Source organism: Zalophus californianus, chromosome 9, assembly GCF_009762305.2.
Source record: "Zalophus californianus isolate mZalCal1 chromosome 9, mZalCal1.pri.v2, whole genome shotgun sequence".
Classification (NCBI taxonomy): Eukaryota; Metazoa; Chordata; class Mammalia; order Carnivora; family Otariidae; genus Zalophus; species Zalophus californianus.
Window position 1 is genome coordinate 94,631,887 of NC_045603.1, and position 13,952 is coordinate 94,645,838.

At 37.3% G+C, this 13,952-nt stretch overlaps 1 protein-coding gene across 4 annotated transcripts; it reads left to right on the forward strand.

Annotated features, from left to right (window-relative positions):
* Positions 1 to 1,439: 1,439 nt before the first annotated feature.
* Positions 1,440 to 9,899, forward strand: MAGOHB (mago homolog B, exon junction complex subunit). 4 transcript variants are annotated; one of them, XM_027595149.2, is made up of 5 exons: positions 1,440 to 1,608; positions 4,405 to 4,463; positions 5,190 to 5,300; positions 7,291 to 7,373; positions 9,523 to 9,870. In XM_027595149.2, exons 1-5 carry the CDS (start codon positions 1,515 to 1,517, stop codon positions 9,620 to 9,622), a joined length of 447 nt encoding a protein of 148 aa, XP_027450950.1. In that variant the 5' UTR covers positions 1,440 to 1,514; the 3' UTR covers positions 9,623 to 9,870. The 4 variants fall into 4 exon arrangements, with proteins under 4 accessions (XP_027450950.1, XP_027450952.1, XP_027450951.1 ...); XM_027595151.2 differs by having other exon boundaries at positions 1,506 to 1,608; positions 4,361 to 4,463; positions 9,523 to 9,899; XM_027595150.2 differs by having other exon boundaries at positions 1,576 to 1,660; positions 9,523 to 9,899.
* The last annotated feature ends 4,053 nt before the right edge of the window (positions 9,900 to 13,952 follow it).

Genomic DNA, 13,952 nt, shown 5'->3' on the forward strand with positions numbered 1-13,952 from the left:
TGTCCATCCATTTCTGGCACATAATTTTAATAACGCCTGTTAAAATCATTGTTTTATAAATTTTAAAGCTTATTATACATTTATTATCTCATTTGATCTTCTCAACAATTCCTGAGCTTCGCAAAGTTGATTGTAGGATATTCATTTGGCTGGTGAACAAACAGGCATAGACAGTGACTAAATAACCACGGTTAGTAGAGGTAAGTGATGGGAATGAATCCCAGGTCTTCTGACTGCCACTCTTTCTTCTAAATCCTGCTGAAGGTTAAAGGTCACCCAACAGAATTACTCTGTTGGTAAAAACAGGGTGATCAATAATATTTCAAAAGTAAACTTTGTATAAAAGTTCACCTTGTCCTTCTACCTCCTTCAAAACCCATTCCAGGGCGCCTGGGTGGTTCAGTTGGTTAAGGGACTGCTTTCGGCTCAGGTCGTGATCCTGGAGTCCCGGAATCGAGTCCCTCATCGGGCTCCCTGCTCAGCGGGGAGTCTGCTTCTCCCTCTGACCTTACCCCCTCTCGTGCTCTCTCTCTTTCTCTCTCAAATAAATAAATAAAATCTTTAAAAAAAAAACATTCCACATTGCAGCATTCCTTCATCTCCCCAACTTAATTCTTTCTGATAAGAAAGGTGGGCTGGGGCGCCTGAGTGGCTCAGTCGGTTGGGCCTCTCCCTTCCGCTCAGGTCATTATCCGGGAGTCCCTAATGGAGCCCCACATAGGGCTCCCTGATCAGCGGGAAGTCGGCTTCTCCCTCTGCCCCTCCCTCTGCTCATACTCTCCCTCAAATAAATAAAATCTTTAAAAAGAAAAAAAAAAAAGAAACGTGGGCTAAACCATTTGATCTTAAGTCAAACTGCCGAAACTCCATAGGCTACTAAGATTAACCCTTACTGAATGATGAAAGTTTTACCGTGACTATCTGAGATCTTTCGTTTCAATGTGCTTTTTAAACTTCAGACCTCTTTTCTGATGGATTCTTTCTACTTCGTCTCTATTCTGGGCTTCTAGCTGCCGGATAACCAGCAGTCATTGTCCAGAGGGCAAAGCTCCGGTTAGGAATCTAACCGGAGCAAAGAGAGGTAAGCCCGCTCTACCATTCTGATTCTGGGCTTTATCTTTCTCATTCCACCAGTCAGAGGGGAATAATGCCACACCCACCTCGTGAGGACAGGATGCCGCGAGAATTAGAGACCCGAAAAGTAAAAGCGACTTGCAAACCTTAATTCTAAACCCATAAAAAATGTGTTCACATTTTCCACACTTCTGTGTTTTGCTAATATAATCTTATCCACTTAATTTTGGGGAAAAAAATGTTCTTCAACTCTAGTAAAGTTCCTTTCGCCCCGGCGCCTCTGAGACTCTGGAACGAGAGTCGGCCTTCCCGCTTTCCTTTGGTGACCTGGGACCGGAAAGGCGCGCTCGCAGTGACGCATTTATCCCGGGCGATGACGTCGCTACCAGGCGCCCGGCGGCACGTTGGCCAGGCCTTGGGCTGGCTTCAGGGGGACAAAAATGGCTATGGCCAGCGATTTCTACCTGCGCTACTACGTAGGGCACAAGGGCAAGTTTGGACACGAGTTTCTGGAGTTCGAGTTTCGGCCAGACGGTGAGCAGAGGAGCGGCGCCGCCGCCGCAGCTTAGCTCGGTGCGCGGCTAGGGTAAGCGGGGTGGAGAGGACGCGGAGGAGGCGGAGTGGGGTGATTCCGCTTCAGTGGGCTTGCAAGTATATATTGGGGACTGAGGTCACTGCTGGAGTCGAAGTAAATCCGAACCGAAGACTATCAGAAGCACAAAGTGGATCTGTGAATAAAAGAAAATTAATGGGTGTAAGTTAACTCAGAAAATCTGATCCTGCCAGATACTGAAAACTTGAACACAGGGTAATCAGAATCTTCAGAGTAGGTCTCATCCCTTTTCCTAGACACGTGGCCTTACATACAGCGCCTAAATGAATACAATGGTTGAACCGGGGAGTGCGAAAATTACCGGTCACCGGAAGATTTTAAGCATCTATTGGACAGCCGCGTGATGGGATGTTCTTTAAAATGTTCAAGGATGACGTCAAGTGAACTAGATGGCTTCCGGTGCGCTGAACTGAAGAAGGGAGCTCCACGTGTAGGAAAATGGGTGTAGTAATTATGTGTTTTGGGTGCTTAAATATAGTTGTTGTTCCCTATAGGATGCATTAAGAATAAAAAGGGAGGAATGGTTAGGAGTCAAGGAAAGCTTCCTAGAGAAGGTAACAGTTGAAATTGTAGTTGGTGCGCAGGGCTGCTCTGGGTTTCCCAAACAGACCAGATTGAAGGCTCACCAATGACAAAATCCAAAGGCAGAGAATCTACTGGTGGTGAGACAAGAAAGGAATTTATTTCAGAGAGGCCAGCACCGGGAAGACAGTGGACTAGCATCTCAAAGACTGTCTCCAAAATGCCAACAATACTTGCCAAAAAAATGTGGGGCGAAGGTGGGTTTGAGATCATAATAATGTGGGTAGCCAAAGTTCTCTTTCAAGATGAGTCTTGAAATGAGAGTAGGTATTTTCTTGGCCTCTGAGGGGGAAAAAAACCATTCAGACTGCTGAAAACAGCATGAGCAAAGGGTGAGGTGGGACTGTCTGCTGCCCTGTAGGTGCAGCATATTCTATCATTTGAGAGTCCTGATTCTCTTCAGAGAGTTACTGTATACTGAACTCTGCTTAGAACAAGGATGGTCCACCTGCATAGACTTTTGTTTGAATGCGTGTTATGTGCAAGGCAACATGTAAATAACAAAATTGAGGGTACAATAATGAGTAAGTATCTTTAATTTCTCTGAAGGAATTATGTCTTGGTGGGTGACACAGACATGAAACTAGCCATAAAACAGTGTGGATGTTAAGTGGTGTATTATGCTTTGGACAAAGTTATGTGAGAGTGAAAAAAAAAAGTGGAGAAGCATCACATATTAGGAAAAGGAAGAGTATCAGACATTTAAGGAAGAACTCAAGGTAGCTACAGCCTTGCAGTTCAGAAACCTTAATCACTTTATTTTCCCTTATTCTCCCCATGTCTCTTTTAAATTTAGCTAAGGAGCCAAATTTATCTGAATTTTCCATCTATTTTCTTAGGTGATACTCTTTTTAGTGCCTTTGCCTTTGAACAGCTTTCAGCTTGCCTATATCATGTTTAGCCAGTCACATAAATTAAGTAGTCTGATATTATCACGGAGAGTTCATGCTAGAACAGTGACTCTCATCTGGTTATCTGCCACCACACCATTCCACATATTTCCTTCAGTAGTGAGGGGGTCACCTCATTAGGAAAACCTATCATTTCAGAGATCAGGACCACATTACATTTGTGTCTGAGCAACTGACCATAGCCATGATGAGAAGCATGCATCAGGGAGTACAAAAGTCATGATGGATTAAAATTAAATATAGGTCAGCTAACAAACTGACCAACTTTTATCTAGAAGCAGTACATAGTTTGTATGCATCTTAGTCACAGTGCTAAAATAGTAGCATTGCCATATTGTGTACATATATTAATTTGAGGGAAATAATTAAAAGAACATTTTGGAGTATTGGGGAAAGCATGAGTATCGGAAGAAGGTAGACCTAGAAATGAATCTTTTTGACCCTGGGCAAGTTACTTAACTCTGTTCTCTCAAGTATAAATAGATGAGAGAACAAAACCTATTAAGTATTGTTTTACCAATTAGGTTAAGTTTTCTGGGTAAATCACTTAGGGCCAATACAGATATATAACATAGGCTTTAAAAATAAATGTTAGTTCCTTTTTCAGATTCCCTGTCTAGTTCATGACATAGCTTAAGCAAATGAGCCTTAAGAATGACCCTTCTAGGGGAAGAATGAAGGGGGGAAATCGGAGGGGGGAGATGAACCATGAGAGACGATGGACTCTGAAAAACAAACTGAGGGTTCTAGAGGGGAGGGGGGTGGGAGGATGGGTTAGCCTGGTGATGGGTATTAAAGAGGGCACGTTCTGCGTGGAGCACTGGGTGTTATGCACAAACAATGAATCATGGAACACTGCATCCAAAACTAATGATGTAATGTATGGTAATTAACATAACCTAAAAAAAAAGAATGACCCTCCTATTATATTGAATTATATTGAAAACATGAAATATTTAAAAATTATGTTGAATAAAAATTCAACTATTGAAGGTGTGAAAGTTTTGAAAATGACTGGCTTCAACTTTAGCCAAATTTTACCAACAAATATTTGAGTGTTTACAGGTCTAGCATTGATCTTATGCTAAAAGGGTGGAAATATTAATAAAAGTAGTAGTATAAAATGGTCTGTACCTTTGAAATTGCTTACAATGTCATTTCTTTTTAATTTTTTTTTTAGTGTTTTTTGCTGTTATAGATTGAATTTTTTTCCACTCCCCACAGGAAAGCTTAGATATGCCAACAACAGCAATTACAAAAATGATGTCATGATCAGAAAGGAGGTAAGTTCTTTTCAAATGTCTAATTTTTTACATTTAGACCATTTTCTTCATGTCTTTTTTTGAATTTACAAAAGTACATCTAAGGCAGTATTGCTGTAAAGAAGCCAATTTAGAGATTGAAAAAGGAGTCTATTTAAATAGATTTAAATGTAGCATGTGTAACAGCCAAAGAAGTAATCTGATCATATTAAGTTGTAGTTCCACCTTTGAACATATAATTTCATTCATTTCATAATTAGCTTTGTCTTTTTATCCCATTCCCTATTTAAACTAATTGATAGTCAAGATTTAAATACAGTATTTTACAGAATTTTAAATGAAAAGCTCAAAAGTTAAGGATAAGAAAAAGGTCAAAGCAGTGACTGTGATGTCTACTTGTATTTGTCTCTGTTCACCTCACAGATTTTCTGTTATCATTCTTAACCACTCAGAGGTATTTGAGTCCCGTGTTAAAAGGCAGTATCCAGGGTTTTAAAAAGGGGGCTAGTGTAAGTTATCTTTTTTTTTTTTTAATTTGGAAACAAATACATATTAAAGGAAAGGGCGAGAGAGTTAAAATCATAAGGATGAGTGATTATCTCCCATCTTGTACTTTTAGGATCAGTATTAGATTCTTCTGTGATATTCTCTTTGAATATTTAGGGTTTGTAACTTCATATTATCATTTCATTCTGAGTTGTGGGAAGTAATAGACATTGTGGAATTTTTATTGTAACTTGTTTTCAGGCTTACGTGCACAAGAGTGTAATGGAGGAACTGAAGAGGATTATTGACGACAGTGAAATTACAAAAGAAGATGATGCGTTGTGGCCTCCCCCTGACAGAGTTGGCCGACAGGTTCGTATTCAGTGGTTCTTTACATGCATACTTGTTAGAAATTGGTGATATAATTGTTATGTTTCTCCATATTTACTTAGCATAGATCCCCCTCGATTCTTTGGTTTTCCATTTAGTAGGTACCCGGTAAATACTCTAATTTTATTTCACTTAGTTTCATTTTCTGTTCTACCTCTGAGTAGTAAAGGAGTCAGTGCAGAGCTCTAAACTTAGACATCTTTCTGACCAGTCTTCTCTGTAGCCTCACCGGTTAAAGTTAGGATGTTTTCACACTGTTATGGATAATTGCTGTTGTATATTAATTACTTCTGTTAAGAATAAGTACAGTGTTTGTGAAATTCAAGAGAAGATTCTTATTGATTGTAAAATTCACTTTCTTCATTTTGATAACTTTGAGAACTCTTATTTGCACCCTTATGCCCAAAAGAGGGATTTGATTGGTTTCTTTGTTCAAAGTGATCATTGCTTTTGCCTCTTATTCCCTTCAGAGTAATTAATGTTTCTCAAAGGGCTTCTGGAGAAGTTTGAAGGCTTAGTTTCACTCTGTAGAAAGACAGTTTGGGCTTTTTCAACTCTTGAAGAAATGAAATACAACTCCTGGAGGAAGAAACACTTAATTTCACTTTTGTATATTCCTGAGAATTACACTTTATATCCCCTTTTTTGACTAAAAGAAAATGTGGAGAAGTCAAATAGATGCTGACATTCTGTAGCAGTCATTTAACTCTTCTAGTTAAAGAAGTATTTAGGAAAGCAAAGGTAATAGTTAACAGTATTTATGTTACACATTGTAAATACTTTTAACAAGTAAATTTAAATCTCGGTTTGTTTTATGCTGTAGGTACCTACGTACTAAAAAACAGACACTACAACAGGAAACCTTTTATCTCTTTTAGACTCAGGGAGAACCCAGTATTTTCATCTACCAACTTGATGATGTATTTATATGTTTTGGTTAGTGGGGAGGGGTAGGCATATTCCAGAAATCATCTATTGGATCTTTTAAGTCAAAGATTTTATGATCGTTTGAGAGCCTTAGTTCTCCATTTTTGTGCGTGCCAAAAACTGTGCATAATTAGGTCCCATAATGAAATACAGAGCTAAGACCATCTTTAATGGCATTTGTTATTTAACCTTATAAATCACTACACACATAGCCTCGTAATTATTGGTTTTAGATTTGCAGATAAAATCTAGAGAACAATTTCTACAATAATTATGGCACGCTAAGAATGTCTATAGCATGTTGTATTTGTTTTAGTAGGTCTTAATTTTCAGTGCTTTGTGAAGTCAAACCACAATGAGTCTTTCAGTCTTAATAGCCGAGGACTCAAATATCAATACCTTCACTTCTTGTGATTGTATATACATCAATGTTTTTTGCCTATGCTTTATGAGTCTTGTATTTTGTATTTGTAAAATACCCTGAGAAGGGTGTTTTAGGGATTACAGAGTATGTTTGTAAAGTCCCTAGCAGTAGGGCCTCATACATAGTAGATGCCCAAATGGTGCTATTAGTATTGTGCATTTTACTTATAAAGCCTGGTAGAAAGGTTAAATGTGCTTGTATTTATTTATTAAAAATAGGTTTATACCCATATTTATAGCATTGTGCTTCAAAGTTATGTCTTTAGTTTTTACTGACATAAGAAATGTTTATGTGTACTCTTACATATATCGTTCATATTTATAGTATCTTATTTATGAGATCTCTGGAAAGCAATTCTTGGTTGATCGTAAATTTGGGGACTCCTGAGCAGTTGATGAGGTTTTTATTTTACAAACATAGTTTATGTCTGTCAGGTCAAGTTTCTTTTCCTTTTTCTTTTCCTTTTCCTTTTCTTTTTTCTTTTTTTCTTTCTTTTCCTTCTTCTCCTCTATGACTGCTAGAAAACTTGCAGCTAAATTGGGACCTCTTGGTAACAAGAATACCAATACCTCTGAGGCGGAGTTTTATATTAACTACATTAATCTATTTTATTTTTTTCAGGAGCTTGAAATTGTAATTGGAGATGAACATATTTCTTTTACAACATCGAAAATAGGTTCTCTTATTGATGTAAATCAGTCAAAGTAAGTATGCTGAAGTATTTTAACTAAATTGACGTAGTTTAGGGATGTCTGGGTGGCTCAGTCAGTTAAGCGTCTGTCTTCGACTCAGGTCATGATCCCAGGGTCCTGGGATTGAGTCCTGCATCGGGCTCCCTGCTCAGCGGGGAGCCCGCTTCTCCCTCTACCTCCTGCTCCGCCTGCCTGTACTCTCTCTCTGACAAATAAATAAAATCTAAAAAATTAAAAAAAAAATTGACATAATTTATTTGAGAGGGTCATTTTAGAACAATCACCAGTTTATTAGGATTATTTCAGCGGCAATTTATTGGTTTATTCTGCAGATATAATTCTGACTTTTATGTCATTGAAGACTTGCTGTCAAATATTTAGCAGTGTATTTTTCTGATTGTCAAACAAATCTTAATCTGACCATATGCATAACAGCAACCAAATTTTAATAGCTATTTTTGGTAAAAATCTGGATAGAGTTTCATAAAACTTAAAAGAAATCCTCATTGGATTATATCAGCCTCATTAGCCTAATACCACATCATTCTCCTCCTTGAGTTTAATACTTGAAAGAAATTGAAGAAAGTCAGTATAACTTAAGTATGGCTTTAGCTTCCTCTGTCTTCCCAAGTTTGTCTCCTCTGGGCCTTTGTAGGATATAGTATTGTTTTTGTCCAAAAAATTTCCATGCTTCTGCTTCTTTTCTCTCTTATGCCTCAGAATGTTTTCTTAGTGCTTTTTCTTCTATTACCCTAACTTGTAAGAACTTAACTTGTTTGCTTTTCTGGTTTGAATATGAACTCCATGAGAATCTTGCTGTGTCACCAAAGTTAGCACAGTGGCCTGGCACACAAGAAGTGCTTTGTAAATATTTATTAGAGGAAGGGAGAAAGGAATGAATGCATAGTAACTATTGGATACAAAAGGCTACATTCATAAAGACCAATCAGATACTTTTGAACTATCAAGTTGATTTTTCCACCGTTGATGAGGATGTGGCGTTCATACCCTAAGTAGGATTTTAAATTGGTACAGTGTTTTTTGGAAAACAGTTTGATAATTATGCATCAAAAGCTGCTAACATTTTATTTTTTTAATTTATTTTTATTTAAATTCAATCAGTTAACATATAATATATTGTTAGTTTCAGAGGTAGAGGTCAGTGATTCATCAGTTTTATATAATACCCAGTGTTCATTACATCATGAAACTAACATTTTAAATTCATGGTTGCTGGAGGGGAGGGGGCTGAGGGGATGGGGTAACTGCGTGATGGACGTTAGAGAGGGTTGTAATGAGCACTGGATATTACATAACACTGATGAATCAGTCCTGTACCCCTGAAACAAATAATACATTATATGTTAATTAACTAAATTAAAAAATAAAAATAAACAAATTCATCTTTGACTTAGTGATTTCATTTCTGAGCATCTATTTTAGGGAAATACTCTCAAATAATGAAAACGCTGTATTATCCATGAAGATGGTCATTGAAGTCTTTTTTTTTTTAAGATTTTTTATTTATTTGAGAGAGAGAGATACAGCGAGAGAGGGAACACAAGCAGGGGGAGTGGGAGAGGGAGAAGCAGGCCTCCTGCCAAGCAGGGAGCCTGATGCAGGGCTCGATCCCAGGACCCTGAGATCATGACCCAAGCCAAAGGCAGACGCTTAACGACTGAGCCACCCACGCGCCCGGTCATTGAAGTCTTATAATTGGCGAGAAATCCAAATGTTTAACAAAGAGAGTTTTGATAATTCACAAATGAAGGAAAAACTAATATTAAAGAAGGAAAAAGTAATATTAAAAAGGGCACAGGGAATGATTTTAGTTACGAAAATAGGGAAACACCAAAATATTTATAGTTATCCTGGGAGGAGTGACATTTTATAGTATTAGGAATATTATTTTTTTCTGTCTTTGTAATTTTATCTGCCTTCTACGTTCTTATTATGTATAGCTATTTCTTTTATAAGAAAATAAACACCTTAAATATGAAATGAATTTTGTAGAAAAGACAGAGATGGTAATCAGTATGTTCACTTTAGTTGCAGCAAATCCATTCTCCTGAATTCCTTTGTTTTGTTTTGGGAATTAACTTTAAAATTATGTGTTTCATCTTAGGAACAAAAAAGTAACTTTTACCTTTTTAAATTTTAGGGATCCTGAAGGCCTTCGAGTATTTTACTATTTGGTACAGGACCTGAAATGTTTAGTTTTTAGTCTTATTGGATTACATTTCAAGATTAAACCAATCTAAATTATATGTTTTTGAAGCTGTTTTTATATTTAATTAAGGGATGGGTTTGTCATTTACACTATTGGGATTTTTATAAATGTGAAGTTTTTTTTTTTTGTATGCCAACTAAAAATAAGGAAATACATAAGCAGGCTTACTGATTATTCTCACTTGGGTCCAAGTGGTCTGGACAGTCCTCATGCATGAAATATGTAAATAAAAGCAATCGTTTGTTGAGAGTTTGCTCTAATAAAACATATCAAAGCCTGGATGGAGAGTGGGTTTTTTGTTTTTGTTCTTTTTTTCAGAAGGCTAAGTCTCTTTATTCACTTTAAGATAATAAAGAATTGTTCTAGTAGGTACATCCTGTAGCAGAAGTTCTTTCAGGCAGAAGAATGCTGCCAGATTTTCATCCATTAAAGGCAATTGCAGATCTCTCCTTATTTCTTCCATACCTAATGGGACGTAATTTTTGGTGCCTATAGAAGTTGTTTACAGAAGGTTCTGGATTTTTCACATGTATCCCAAACCCCTCAGAATTATTAAAGTTTAAATATTTTTGGTGTAATCAGTAATTGCCTAAAGGGTTACAAGAGTCAAGTCAGCACCCCAGGTCAAACACATCTTCTGTTATGCCCTTACTCCTTATTTCACAGTAGATTTTTGTCAATAAGATATTTCAGAATATATTTTGTGTTTCTGTAGGAACTAAATGAGTTCTCAGCATTACAAGTTATTTAAAATTGAGGCTTTAATGCGTGTGTGTGTGTGTGTGTATTCTAACTATTAATGAGCATAGGTTTAACTCATGATTCTCAGTCCTGCAACCTCTTTCTGATATACTTGATCTTTCATTACTTCCCTGTTAGTAACTATGCCCCTGGTATTGTTAATCCTCCATCTGAACCCCCACTCTTTAAAAGTGTGCAGTCCTGGTAGTGATAATTCACTCCCCCTTGGGACAGTCAGAACTGACCTTATTGGGAAGAATTGGTCTCTGAAGTTTGCCAGTATTCCTGAGCTTGGTTCTAGAGTGGTTCTGGCCAGTAAATTTCTTTGAGATAATAGAGACGTTATATCTCTGTAGTCCAATAAGGTAGTCACTAGGTACTATACGTGGCAACTTAAGTATTTGAGATGTGGCTAGTATAACGGAATTTATAGTTCTATTAAACTTTCTTCAAATTTTATTATGAAGAATTTCAAGCATAGAAATTGTTACAAGAATTGTAAAATGAATATCCATCTGCCAATTCAGATTCTATAAGGAATAATTTTTTACGGAAGTAAGTCTATTCTAAATCATGTCCTGTTGATTTTTCATGTAAGAATAAAATGGTATATTGCTGTCAACAAACCATTTTTTTTTTTAGTGCTATTTAATTTTGATTAAATGTAGATAGCCAGTGTGCCTTGTAGCTACCCTTTGGATATTGTAGCTCTAGAGCATGTCTTGGCAGCGTGTTTGCCATGGAGTCCTGTCTGGTCTTTCACATTATATAAACAATCCATGGCCATCCTCCAGGTTTGTCCTGAAAAGTCACCTGATCTCCACTGTGCAAGACTCTACTGTTATCACCTCCAGGTCTCTTAACGATAATAAACATTTCTGTTCAAGTTGTAGACCTTGATGGATATGCATTGTCAAATCATGTATTTTCTTATACTTAGATGTCAACCTCAAGGAGAAAGGGAGAAATGATTGCTCTTTTAATTTGTGGGCCCACAATTTTTGTTTGCTCCTCAATATTCTGTGGCTCCTGAGTAAGACATTGAGTAAGATGATCAAGATGGAGCAAAGTTGGGAGAAATGGTTCTTCGATTTAACATGTTAACTCCTTGTCATCATTCTCCGACTTCCCTCTTGTGCTGACTTGTTATGCTCTGTCCCCACCATCTACTGAGTTTCTCACATTCAAACCAAGATTGGAGGCTACATCATTAGGATAAATATTTTATATTGTTTATTTATACTTTCTTATACCTTGTTTGAACTGCTTCTTCCTAGATTGTAAGCTGCTGGTGGACAATGATCACTAACAATTAAATTTTGCATAATACTAGTTTTATATGAAACTGGAATGTTAATAGCACTCAGGTCAGCAGATACATGTTCCCTTCCCTTCCTCCCCATAATAAAGAGTCCTCTTGCAATAATCAAAACTTATTTTCCAAGTATTGGTTCTGTGCCCCATCCTTCCTTTGGCCCTTTTATGGGATGGAGTGTTGCTTCCCAGCATCTAGCACAATATTTTCCACAGAGTAGATGTTTTGTAAAAGTTTATTGAGGTGGTTGTCTTTTGTACTTAACTGCCATCAGATTATTTTGTCTTTGTAACTTAGTCCGAAGGGGAAGAGATTCATTTCTGTAACTATGGAAAACTTTTCAGTTACCATGAGCTTTGCATATGCACATAGTCCTGCCACAGAGATGAATATTCAAACACTTTGGATAAGGATGTGTCTTTTGGATCACAGCTGTGATCCTAATTTCTCAAGTAGACACTTTAACTTTGCTCAACCAAAGCAATAGATAATGGCACAGCGAAAAGGAGTTTTTGAAATATGTGAGACCTGTGAACATGGGTTGTGCTGAAAGTTCAACTACTGATCCCTGTGATTTTTTTTTTTATTTTAAAGATTTCCTTGGGCGCAATTTTAGGTTCACAGAGAAGGGAGAGGAAGGGACAGAGATTTCCCATATACTCCAGCCCGCACACATGCATAGCCTCCTGTTACCAACATTTTCCACTAGAGTAGTACATTTGTTATATTTGATGAGCCTCCACTGACACATCATAATCACCCTAAAGCCCATAGTTTCCTTTTGGATTCACTCTTGGCAGTGTATATTCTATGGGTTTAAGCAAATGTATAATGATATATATCCATCATTATAGTATCAGCTAGTATTTTCACTACCCTAAAATTCCTGTGTGCTCCATCCAGTTCTCGCTACCCTCATCACTGACCCTTATCATCACTACTACTCTTTGTATTGTCTCCACAGTTTTTTCTTTCCATAATGTCATACAGTTGGAGTTATACAATATGTAGCCTTTTTAGATTGACTTCTTTTACTTCTTTCACTTACATATTTAAGGTTCCTTCATGTCTTTTCATGACTTGATAGCTCATTTCTTCTTAGCACTGAATAATATTCCATTGCTTGGGTGGACCTCAGCTTATCCATTTATCTAGTGAAAGACACCTTGGTTGCTTCCAGGTTTTGGCGATTATAAATAAAGTTCCTATAAATATCTATGTGCAGGTTTTTGGGTGATCAAGTTTGTTGGTTATTTTAATAATTAGCTTCCTATCATTATATAGTAATGCACTAGAATAGAACATCCACAAAATTTAATAAAAAATAAACAACAAAGGTAAATGAATGATTTGAGGTTAAGTTCAGAGTCTGGAACTATGTGAGATGGTGGAGGGAACACTAACTGATACATCAGAATTCTTAATTATGCCCTTACTTTGCAGACCTATTTTCCTTTTCCACCTGTGAATAGACAGGTTACCTTTAATGGCAGAGAGCCCAAATAGCCCTCTAAAGTCCCTTTTTTGCCATAATTTTTTCAAGCTTACTTATTTCCTGAGATGGAGGTGGTCTTCTCATTTAGTTACTTAGAAATTGGAGGAAGGACGGGTACTGTTTGATAGACTGCTGGAAGGCAGTTGGACCCATATAAAGGATTTTACCTCTAGAGCATTAGAACAGATTTTATTGTAAAGACAAGAAGGACAAATGAGGTAACTAGTTAGGGGAACAAGAAACTTCAAAGGAGGTTTTTTCAGTTTTTGCAGCAAGAGCCAGAAAATGAGTATTGCTCAGTGTCATAAAGGTTAGGCATGAAGTCTAACTGTGGAGGTGGGAACCCGGCGAGGTGAGGTACTCTTCTCAGAGGGATGCAGACCATCCTTCTCTGGGAGCTGGTGGTTCCTCTAGATATCCTTCACTTTGGCCTACAAATGGAAGAACAGTATGTTGGTGTGAAATGATAAGCCATTGAGGTTTGAAGTTGTGACCAGAAAGCTTGAAGGTGTGACGAGAAGCTGTGAGCTAAGCTAGCTGACAAAGTAAATATGGTCAATAATGGTTGGTGTAAAATGTGTGGTTTCCCAAATGAACAGAGGCTTTACAGCAAAGCAGCCAGGAAGTAAATAAGTAAATGCTTTATATATTCATGTGTGTATGTGTTATGTGTGTCTTGCACATAAGTGAATTTGGATGACAAAGTATAGGAACATTCAAAGTTCTTCAAATTTTTCATCTTTCTGTTTTATGAACCAGTGGTTGTTCAGATGAAGTTTGGTGCTTCCAGTGTTGTGCTGCTTTGATCAA